Source organism: Oncorhynchus nerka, linkage group LG10 (assembly GCF_034236695.1).
Source record: "Oncorhynchus nerka isolate Pitt River linkage group LG10, Oner_Uvic_2.0, whole genome shotgun sequence".
In the NCBI taxonomy this organism is placed as follows: domain Eukaryota; kingdom Metazoa; phylum Chordata; class Actinopteri; order Salmoniformes; family Salmonidae; genus Oncorhynchus; species Oncorhynchus nerka.
Genome location: NC_088405.1, coordinates 58,053,490 through 58,065,579, shown reverse-complemented (window position 1 = coordinate 58,065,579; position 12,090 = coordinate 58,053,490). Strand labels below are relative to the sequence as shown.

Sequence of the window (12,090 nt, the reverse complement as noted above, 5' to 3'; positions counted from 1 at the left end):
TTACCAGACTTAACCCCATGTGGTCTCCTCTCCATAGCCGACTGCATCGCCAACTATGGCAGCCAGCTGGAGAAGCAGCAGGGGGTTCTGCTGGGGCCTGAGCAGGCTGTGTACAGCGACGTGGACCTCTCCAACAAACTTAACGAGCTCAAGACTTTCAACAACCCCAGCCTGTGCTACGTGGGCCCCGGAGGAGGGCCGCCCACCCCCTACGAGCCCACCCCCTATGCCACTACCCAGCTCATCCAGTCCAGCATCTTGAACAAGGCTGCAGCAGCTGGGGCCGGGGCCCCTGACATCCGCTGTTGGAACCAGCCCCCCTCCCACCTGCAGAAAACACAGATGCAGTACAACATCATGGAGCAGAACAACAGACTTAATAAAGGTGAGAGGATTGGAGACTTACAGTAGCAGTGATGGGAGGGAGGGCATTTCGGGAAGTTAATCATTTTTTTGTTTATTTGTTTTACTCTGTGTAGTCAACATCAGGGGCTTATCAAGGAACTTTTTCATGGGGGGGGGGGGGGGACCAAGAACCAACCAAATGGGGACAAAGAACCATTCATGGGAAATCAACAAATTGTATCACAAATAGCGTTGAAAATTGGCTTAAACTACAATGCATTGCGTTGAATAACTGTTTCAACTGTTAATTTGTATCTGCCCTAATCTATTCAAATAAATACATTTGAAAATTAACATAGGGAAAATATTCAGGTTAGATGCATGTTCAGTGAGAACTGGATTTGATGAAAGTTAAAGCTCATTTACTGTAAGCTCAAATGCTATTTGGAGAACAGCAAAAACAAACAGAATATCTCCAGCCGTTCTCACCTCGGCTGCTGTAGCTTCATTCACCTCAGTCGATACGGGACATACCCACCATTCTACAACAACATGACATTCAGCAAATAGCTGCTGCACACTGGCTCTGCCCAGGTTCCTGTCAAGTCAAACAGCAGTTACGTAGCCATCTTCCACCTCTGCACTTCATCAACTGAGAGAGAAGTTGTGCTGTTCACTGCATCTGGTCAATCTGCTCTCCATAGTCCTAATACCAGCCAGCCAAGCACAGTCTTCGCACATGCATGGTCCTAAAGCCAACCTCTAATACCGCTAAACAGCCTACCCGCTGCCAATGAGCAGTCTGGTCTTAATGGTCCTAAAGCCAACCTCTAATACCGCTAAACAGCCTGCCCGCTGCCTATGAGCAGTCTGGTCTTAATGGTCCTAAAGCCAACCTCTAATACCGCTAAACAGCCTGCCCGCTGCCTATGAGCAGTCTGGTCTTAATGGTCCTAAAGCCAACCTCTAATACCGCTAAACAGCCTGCCCGCTGCCTATGAGCAGTCTGGTCTTAATGGTCCTAAAGCCAACCTCTAATACCGCTAAACAGCCTGCCCGCTGCCTATGAGCAGTCTGGTCTTAATGGTCCTAAAGCCAACCTCTAATACCGCTAAACAGCCTGCCCGCTGCCAATGAGCAGTCTGGTCTTAACGGTCCTAAAGCCAACCTCTAATACCGCTAAACAGCCTGCCCGCTGCCTATGAGCAGTCTGGTCTTAACGGTCCTAAAGCCAACCTCTAATAACGCTAAACAGCCTGCCCGCTGCCTATGAGCAGTCTGGTCTTAACGGTCCTAAAGCCAACCTCTAATACCGCTAAACAGCCTGCCCGCTGCCTATGAGCAGTCTGGTCTTAATGGTCCTAAAGCTAACCTCTAATACCGCTAAACAGCCTGCCCGCTGCCTATGAGCAGTCTGGTCTTAATGGTCCTAAAGCCAACCTCTAATACCGCTAAACAGCCTGCCCGCTACCTATGAGCAGTCTGGTCTTAATGGTCCTAAAGCCAACCTCTAATACCGCTAAACAGCCTACCCGCTGCCAATGAGCAGTCTGGCCTTAAAGGTCCTAAAGCCAACCTTTCCTTTCCAATCTGAGCCAGACTGAGAGTGTTCTGACCCAACGAGAACGCCCCTGGTCAATATATCTGTTTATCTCTGTCTGTCTCTCTGTCGCTGCTGTCTTCAGACCACTATAGAGGAGATGGGCCTCTGCAAGGCACCGTCCCCTATAACCAGGCCCACGAACACAGCACAGGAGGCTCCCACCACAGTTCTGACAGGGGCAGCAGCAGTACCTCTGGTGAGACACTGAGCACACTGATTATAGCAATAGGACAAATAAGTATTTTGTTCTGCAGTATGTTCGAAAAAACTTTTTCTATTGTCTCTGCAGGGAGCCAAAGTCATAAGAAGGGAACTCGCACTCCCAAACTTCCCAAAACTAACACAGTGAACTGGGGTGAACCTCTGCCCCCTCCCCCTGCCAACCCCCCACCAAGCCGGAGCTGTGATGAGTATACCCTGCCCATGGAAAAAAGCTTTAACCCAGATGCCCCGTGCCCAATGCTTACCTCACGGATGTACCTGCATCCGGATGAGATGGAGGAGGAAGAGCAGGAGGCGGCGGAGGGGATGGATAGGTGTCCCACCCCCCCTGTTAGGGGGGCAGCCTCTTCCCCTGCGGGTATGTCCTACAGTCACCAGTCTACAGCCACTCTCACCCCCTCCCCCCAGGGAGAGCAGCACAACGGCCTACACAACGGAACAGACCACCACAGGTAACTATGAGCCCAACTTACACTGCACATCACTCATCCCAGCTACAACCATTAACCATATCTATTGGTCCATGTTTTGATCCTTTCCCTGTCTTCCTCCTTAGACAACACGCAGCCAGCCCACCTCCTCCCCCGCACCCCCTCTCCCCCACACACCTACGGCTACATCTCCAGCCCCCTGGCACTGGATACTGACGGCCAGGAGGAAGAGGAGGAGGATGAAGAAGAGGAAGGGGATGAGACGGATGCGGAGATGGCCCAGGGTCACTACCACCAGCACCAAAATAACTCCCAGCCCCACCAGAAACAGCCCCACCACCAGCACCACCCTCCCCCACGCAGGCTGCACCTCCGAGGGTTGGAGCAGACACCGGCCTCCAGCACTGGGGACCTGGAGAGCTCTGTGACGGGCTCCATGATCAACGGCTGGGGCTCGGCCTCCGAGGAGGACAATGGCTCGTCAGGACGCTCCAGTGCTGTCAGCTCCTCAGACGGATCCTTCTTCACAGACGCAGACTTCGCCCAGGCTGTGGCCAACACTGGAGACTACACAGCAGGCCTACGCATGGCCAGGTTCCCAGAGGACACAGGGCCAGCAGGTGAGGAGGAGAGTTGCAAAAGAAACTGGGTCAGGGGAAAATAGCAGCAGAAAAACACTAGATATACCTTCTTATATAAACGCCCATGTACTGAATGTTTGTCTGTTCCCTCAGGGCGAAGGAGCCAGCGTCCCAGCAGCCCCCTGTCCACAGACAGCAACATGAGCTCTGCAGTGATGCAGAAGAGACCGCCCAAGAGGCACAAGCAGCACCAGGCCCAGGCTGGCCACCAAGGCCACCAGCAGAGGAACGACTTCACTGATGGTAAGGGACTGGATCTGAGACACGGGTCACTTCACGGAACGGGTTTCCTCATTGACTTCTCTCAGCTGTACAGTACATATTCCTTGGTGAATAAAGTCTGAAGTTCCATTTCTGTGTTCTTCTCTCCTCAGACTCGTGTATGCCCTTGAAGTCTCCTAGTCACATGTCGCGGTGTGGCTATGAGGTGAGGGGGGCCACACTCCCTAGGATTGGCTCTGGGGAGGGACGGGGCCGGAGAGGGAGTGCAGGGGGCCAGAGGACCAGAGAGGGCTCTGTGGAGAGACGGGAGGCGCAGGACAAGAACAGGACTCCACAGGGAGGCAAAGGCAGCAACAAAGGTCGTCAACACCCAGGTACTTACTGCAATGTAGTATACTTCCCATATGGTTTGTGTATTGGAACAAAGACGTGCAAATATGAGCATTATAACCTTTTGCTTTTATGTGATTTCTACATGTCAAACTAAATCCCCTTGAATCTGTCTCTCTGTTCCAGGTTCTGAAGACATCCTCCCATACAGCAGGCCCTCGTTCCCCTCGGTGCAGGGCCAGAGCCAGGGTCAGAGCTCCTCCAGCTCCATGTCCTCCCGGGGCTCAGGGGGACGGAGGAGAGATGGGGCCCGCAGGAACCCCACAGACACACTGCCCAGCATTGCAGGCTTCCAGACCCAGGAAGAGGAACTAGAGGTGAGAACAAGATGCTCATAAAAGTGTCAGTTGACTCGTTTCCTAGCTGAAATTCTGCGTCCAAAATCTAGTATGTCTATGAGCTTCTTTTGATGGCCATTAATCGAGGGGTTGCATTATAAACTTGTGTCCACAGCTGCTGGAGAGCTGAGGATCATGGGAGGAGGACAGGAAACTCCCACAGTGCCCTCACAGGAAGGCTTGAATCTGACATCAGTGACTATTATGTAAATTACTTTTCTTATCATACAGAATAAGGGGGGGAAAAAACGTAACAATACTTATTATTAGTTTTTCTTTTGACCATTTCTCATTTGATGCCATTTTGGAGGGAAAAAGAAAGTGTGAGGGACAAAAGTGCGATCACGTTTCAGTCTGTGCACCCACTGGTACGAAGCACTATTAGATCATTGTTTACATGAGTTGTTGGTTGAGAACTGGCCTCTATGGTGAGCTAGTGACTAATATGAAAGTACATGCACATTAGATGACTGTTGTATACAGATACCTTGTCTTGGACCACCGTCTGTGGTGCCCCAGACTGGTCTTGACATGCCTGTTATATTACTGTAATTAATATTTGGACTTCACCATCCATCTTGTAAATTGTTCCATCATTTTGCTGCCACAAAATTGCCTACAATGGGATTTTTACGTTTTGTTTTTAATGTATTTTTGTAATGCACTGTTATTGTTTTGTTATTGATGTTGGTCTTGTCAATGTGCGTTATTTGTTCTACTTTGGTTTCAAAAGCACAATCACTTAACTTTATTTTAAACCATTTGGTATCTATGACGTTCCGTCTTAAATGAGGAACAATGATTAAAAAAATAATGTTGTCGATCGGTTTTCTGTATACGATTGGACGAGTGTTATGTGTCTTAATATTCTGTTTCTGTTGGGATTGGGATGGAAACGAGACTCCCCTGTCTAGCTTAGGTTTAATTGAAACCAGAGTGATCATTTGGACTGAAGGGGACACTGCCCGAAGCAGTGACCACATTTATCCATTTATTATGACACAAACTACTGTGTTGGTCGGATTATACCCTCATGTCTACAAATGCACTTATGAGGAAGTGAGAGAGACCGTTAGACAACCTGAGGCACACATTGTACCAATAGAGAAGGGTGAGGAAGCCTCATTTCTCTTAGTAGTAGTCTCCTTTCCAGATAAGATAAGGGTGGAAATGTTGACGGATCCATCCTGGAAAATGGACTTCTCCGTGCCTGGTGATGGGTGGCATTTTGTCCATGAGCAAGCAACACACAGTGACACATCCACCATTGTTTCCCAGCAAGACAGGGTTGAAGGAAGTGAAATGAATACTGACCCAAAAGAAGGACTAAAGAAGAAGACTTGAAAATCCTGCAGCTTGGAGATGGAACAGCGTGTTGTTGTTGGGTTTAGGTTCTTTATGGCTTACATCAAGGCCAAGCTTTACAAGAGTCCATTTCTTTACTTCCTACACATGTACAACATGTGTGAAACGATGTTCACTGAGGGCACCTGACATTTGTTTGGAGTTTGTTTTAAAGAATTACACGACTATGTTCATGATGTCAGCCATGGCATTTCATTTCATTACTGGGTATGTTTAAAACGGGATAGAAAGAAAAAAAAACATTGTCATTTTACCACATTATTTATTATTAAAATGTCTTCAAATGCCAAATGCAACGTTTGAGATCTCTTCTTATTTTGGGTTGTTCCGTTTTTGTTCACTTGTTAGGTTAAACCCTTATTCCTCTAGCATTTCACCAGTCAATAGAGCCTAGCACAAGGTTGAAGTAAAGAAGGAAGTTGGGAGATGGAAAGGAAGAGGGAGAGCCACCCAAAAGCCTGTTCTTTATGGGAATGTGATGAGACACGCTGTTTAATTAACCTCACTCATGAACCCTCGTGGTTAATTAACAGAGCAGCTGTGTGCTGTCAAAAGGAAAGAGACGCTCTGGAGCCTAGCACAGGTGTGGCTCTCGGTGAGTGTGTCACGTGTGTGTGTGTGTGTGTGTGTGTGTGTGTGTGTAGTGGGGGATGGATGGCATTCAAAACTACAGCTACAAGCGGCAGCCAAAATCCTTTCTTTGTCCTCCTCTGAAAACAAGATTGTGATGGAGAGAAATAAGCTGTCAATCAGCTACCCACATACAGACTCCTCCAGAAAGAGTATAACATCTTCCTATTGTTTAACTGTAAGTACATCTCTGCATAATCAGCGCGAGCAGAGCAGGAGACACATGCTGAGCTGCTGGAAGTCCTATCACTGATGAAACTACACAATTGCATTCAATGATAGATGGGACAGATTGCTGTTATAGCTGAAGCTTCCATCTGAGTGGAATGAACAGTGTTCCGGCAGCTGTACAGGGCTGTCTGTAAAGGTTAGCTAGCTATACATTGATCGCAGTGCTAATTCCGTACGGTAAGGGGTCAACACGATGTAGCCTCCGCTGCTGTGTCTTGCCCAGAACAACAGATTTTTACCTTGTCAGCTCAGGGATTCGATCCAGCAACCTTTCGGTTACGGGCCCAATGCTCTAACCTGCCTCCCCAACATGCACACCCACACACACGCATGTCAGCATTCTTGCGCATGAACACACACACATGCACACACACTCCCCTGGCTATCAGAGTAGTGTGCAGGCTTTGATGATGGATCACAGTCGAGGCGAGACACGCTTTTCGTGTCAGCATCAGCAAATAAACAGAGTCTATCCATCTTCATTATGCCCCAGTGTGGACAGCCTCTGAGGCCGCTACCCAGGAAGAGGGGCATTACTGGTAATGGAGTCTTTAGAGCCGTCCTGGGAGACTGGAACTGCTGGCTGGTTTCCATAGGCCTCAAACTACACAGAAACCGCATGGTTGCCTTTATATATAGGAGAGACCAATTTACGAACTTACAGTCAATTTCAATGGGCGAACCCACAAACGCAGAGCGCTGCTTAAATGTGTAACTTTGAGGTCTTGAATGTGATGAATACAGCTTTATTTTCTGTCCCTCTGGATTTCAGTTCTCGCTGAACACAGCTAGTCTAAATGCCATTTTGTCAAATATTAAAATCAATAGCTTCTCCATTTGCCACAGTAAGCTGAATAAGGATTACTTTCACTCTGCCATTTCTCAAGTATTAAAGTCACTGTCCTGGGCCATGATTGAAGTGGTCAGTCGCCCATCAGTATGTTTCTCCACATCGATCTCCCTGGTACTCCAGCAAGCATGTCTACCCCAGTGCAGCAACACTCAGAGCAGCACTTCTCAGTGGGGGGGCAGAGAGAGAGAGAGAGAGAGCGAGCGAGAGAGAGAGAGTGTGTGTAATCCCCTGTCACCTCCCCTGTTCTGCCCATGCAATTAAAACCCACGCACCAGGATTAGACTACCCCCCTGCCTGCCTCCCCCATCTTTTCCCCTTCCATCCTTTTCCCTCATCCCCCTCCTACCCCCTTCCTTCCACGCTGAGTCAATTAAACAACGACAAGAGGGATTTAATGCCCCTCTCTGTAGGCTCCTTCTCTCTCTAAATCCTACCTCAATCAAACACCAGAAGAAGAGGAAATGGCTCTTAATTGTTGCCTGAATTTCTGTTCTAAATGGTTTCCATGATATTAAGCCACACCCGCTCATCAAGCCTGTGGCATTTACAAGCAAACATCAGTTTATATTCATTTATTTCTTGAACTTGTAAAATGATTTCATTTTGGTTTCCCCCTTTGATAATTTACGCACAGCCATTACATTCCCAAAATGTGTTAATAAAATGTCAATTAGTATTCCTGTTAACCCCAGTATCCAATGTACCCACCAGTGTGTTAATCTAAGTAAGATAATAAAACAATCCCCATGAAAATCCATCAGGTCATGCTAGAGATATCTGAGATTAAAAAAAAATTGTTGCATTGGATGCATCTCAATCCACCACAGTATGTTGCAATTTCACATCTGCGGTGAAAGGTGGCAGAGCTAGAGCGGTGTCTGTCAGACCATGAGACGTCCTGAATATCATTCTTCTCACGAAAATGTCTGTAGCCTCCGAACAATTTCACCTACAAACTATGACCACTCTATGGAAAGGGAAGACACTCACTAACACAATGGCCGTTTCAGTTTTGCTCTACGACCCCCACAAACATCAGGGGACTCGTCTGTACAGCTATTTTTTGTATTCTAGAAGTATGAAGGTAGTTTTTTGCCTACCCAAAAAAGTGGTTAAATATGTGTAAACAGTATAATATACTGGTATATTCAGAACTCTTCATTCAATATCCTACCATTTAGTTTTGACCAAATAATATTTTCCTGTAGATAAGTTTAGCCCACCGTCCGTCCGTCCGTCCGCCTGTCCGTCTGTCTGTCTGTCTGCCTGCCTCTCTCTCTCTCTGTCTCGCCCCTCCTCTCGTCATGCCGGTGTCTACTCTACGAGTGTTAATTTCCTGCTTCAGTGGAACGAGTCACTCCAGGAGTGGTTTGTGACAATCCTCTGACGCCAAGCTGGAGAGAGAACCCTTGAGTCGTCGCTTACTGTTTAAATTATTAACAGGAATGGTGCCAGTGGTGTGCAGCCTCTCATAGTCCTCTGTACCTTCATTGAATCATTTAGGGGAAGGGGATGGAGAGGAGTGGGGGGACAGCCATTTCTTCTCCCTGTTATTTCCCTCTATTTAAATATCATTAAATGAGCACGTCAGCATTCCCAGAAATGTTGCCATCCAATTATAATGCTATTTTCGTGTGTTGTTTGTTGTTGTTTATAGATTGTATGCAAATGAAAACCTTATTATATTATTCATGTGCGCCAGGACAACGCACAAAATGCAATCCACTGTGTTACACAAGCATTATGCAGTCTATTTAGCAAATCTAAATGCACATGACTCTTCAAGCTCTGCCATTATGAAAGACATGCAGACAGACATGAAGACAGACAGACAAACAGGCAGGCATGCAGACAAGCAGGCAGACAGCTAGGGAGACAGGTCGGCAGACAAGCAGGCAGACAGAGAAGTCATACAGGACACAAATCTATAGAGGACATTGAAATGTCATTGTATTACGCTCCAGTCCCACATTGAAAGCATTGTCAACCTAAATTCACACATAGCCCATATAGCCCCAGGGAATCACACCTCTTATTTTATCTTCATACTGCCCTAGGAGCAGGCCATATGCTTAGAGAGACACACCATCGTCCTAAAGCACTGGTGCCAAAGCAAACCATGCATCCACAGAGGGAGCGGTGAAGACTCTGTTCTAGCTTTAGAAGCCATGTGTTTCTGGGGGTGTGTGTGTGTGTGTGTGTGTGTGTGTGTGTGTGTGTGTGTGTGTGTGTGTGTGTGTGTGTGTGTGTGTGTGTGTGTGTGTGTGTGTGTGTGTGTGTGTGTGTGTGTGTGTGTGTGTGTGTGTGTGTGTGTGTGTGTGTGTGTGTGTGTGTGTGTGTGTGTGTGTGTGTGTGTGTGTGTGTGTGTGTGTGTGTGTGTGTGTGTGTGTGTGTGTGTGTGTGTGTGTGTGTGTGTGTGTGTGTGTGTGTGTGTGTGTGTGTGTGTGTGTGTGTGTGTGTGTGTGTGTGTGTGTGTGTGTGTGCGCGTGCGTCTACACCACACATTTGTGTATAAGCGTCTCTGTGTATGCGTGTGGATTTATTTATCTCAGTCTGTTTATCCTTGGGCTCATAAGTGATTAATGTAGGTGGCCTTCATGTCGCTTTTATTTGATTAAGAGAGAGGAATAGCAGCTGCTTGAAATAAAAGCAGTTAGATAAGCAATCTGGTGTGTTGCTCACCCAAAGTACCAACACTAAACATATACAAAGGTTTGTTTGGATCCTTTTTCAATAAATACCTTTTTTGTAAGCTTTGAAATGACATCACACTCAAGCGTTAATGTTTTCCAGTGATGAAGACATGGATGTCTCATGGTATGGGGGTAACTCTGAGCACCTTTATCTCCTAAAGGATTTGGCATTCAGGTCCAAAGAGTCACTTTCTGACCACTTCATCCATGGGAAAACATGTATGGAATGTTTTGTTTAAACCAAAAGGGATGCTGTCAAATAGTGATTGAATTCAAATGGATTTAACCGATAATATCCGAAGAAATTGAAATAGAAACAAATGTACAACAAACAAAAGTAGTTTGCTGTCATTTTATCTGCTTGATGTGATTGTGAATTAGCTTTAGTTGGCTAGCTGGCAAAGAAGAAGTAGCTAGCCTGCATAGCTACGTGGGAATTTAGCATAGTAACCATTGAAAATAGAGCTCGCCAGCTTGTAGTCCTGAAAAACATAAACATAAACATTTTCTACCTCTGGTTGGTTCGCCATAGAAAGCAATAGTAATGGCGTCTTTTTGTAGGCACTAACGGAGGTTAACGCCGCCATGGCTGGTTGTCCAAAGACTATGGGGAAATGAATTGGGGTTTTGGAAGGTTTTTCGATAAACTCAGAAAAGAAGGTCTGTGGTAAACACAAGCTTCGGAGATCGTATATGTTTTGTTCTGTGAGATAATGTCCATCAGCAACGCTACTTTTTTTGTGAAGTTTTAAGCATTTATGAATCACATAAAGCACATAAAGGATTCATAATTCATAAAAATACTGATAACTGACTGATATTATCTTACAGAACAAAATGTATAATATATTCTAAGCCTGTGTTAACCTCAGACCTTATTTTCAGCATTTATCCTAAAAACCCATTATTTTCCCATGAATTTCCCCATGCTGTGGGATTATTTAAGATACCGTTTGAAGAGGTAGCGTTTCAGATGGTTTCGGAAGATGGGGAGGGACTCTGTAGTCCTAGTTTCAGGGGGAAGCTGGTTCCACCATTGGAGTGCCAGGACAGAGAAGAGCTTGGACTGGGCTGAGCGGGAGCTGACCTCCCGTAGTGGTGGGAGGGCCAAAAGACTAGAGACCAGTACTTGGGTTGGGGTGTACGGTTTGAGCATAGCCTGAAGGTAAGGGAGGGGCAGTTCCTCTTGCTGCTCGGAAGGCAAGTACCATTGTCTTGTAGTGGATGAGAGCTTCGACTGGAAGCCAGTGGAGTGTGTGGAGGAGCGGGGTGACATGGGACAACTTGGGAAGGTTGAACACCAGGTGTTTCATTTCCATTTTTAGGGCAACAAAGTGGCGAGCTCTATTCCTATGTAAGAAATGAATGGGGAAAAGAATGGGGTTTTGGGATATACAGTGGCAAGAAAGAGTATGTGAACCCTTTAAAATGACCTGGATTTCTGCATTAGTTGGTCATAAAATTTGATCTGATATTGATTTAAGTCACGACAATAGACAAACACTGTCTGCTTAAACTAATAACACACAAACAATTATACGTTTTCATGTCTTTATTGAACACGCCATGTAAACATTCACAGTGCAGGGTGGTCCGTCTGATAAGGTAAGCTTTCCCACAATGTTATGGCTAGCGAAGTAGCTAGCTAGGACACCCGTACATACTGTTCTTCGCCCCTGTCTGTCCTTTGCCCACTGCTTTCCCACAGTTCTGGTAACGTTAAGGCTAGTGGTGGAGTTATCAGTAAAGATACCTTAATATAAAATGACTTAAGTCAAATTAAAAGTCCCCCAGTAAAATACAATTTGAGTAAAAGTCTAAAAGTATCTGGTTTTAAATGTACTTAAGTACAGTAGTGGAAAAAGTACTCAATTGTCATACTTGAGTAAAAGTACAACGCAAAATTATTAAGCAAACCAGATGATGACACGATTATCTTTTTTATTTTTTATTTATTCAGACGGGCACATTCCAACACTCAGACATAATTTACAAATGCACCATTTGTGTTTAGTAAGTCTGCCAGATCAGAGACAGTAGGGATGACAATGCGTTATATTGATATTTAATTGGACCATAATTCTTCCCTGCCAGAGCATTTGAAATGCGACGAGTACTTTTTGGTG

The 12,090-nt window shown here is 46.0% G+C and overlaps 1 protein-coding gene across 1 annotated transcript in view; it reads left to right on the top strand.

Moving 5' to 3' along the window:
* Positions 1–5,853, top strand: part of LOC115135705 (roundabout homolog 1-like) — a 171,996-nt gene extending 166,143 nt beyond the window's left edge. The window contains 9 exon segments of the mRNA XM_029670687.2: positions 38–385; positions 2,031–2,144; positions 2,238–2,622; positions 2,727–2,762; positions 2,764–3,221; positions 3,336–3,485; positions 3,617–3,838; positions 3,981–4,171; positions 4,308–5,853. Of these exon segments, the coding sequence (XP_029526547.2) occupies positions 38–385; positions 2,031–2,144; positions 2,238–2,622; positions 2,727–2,762; positions 2,764–3,221; positions 3,336–3,485; positions 3,617–3,838; positions 3,981–4,171; positions 4,308–4,322 (1,919 nt within the window). The 3' untranslated portion in view covers positions 4,323–5,853.
* The last annotated feature ends 6,237 nt before the right edge of the window (positions 5,854–12,090 follow it).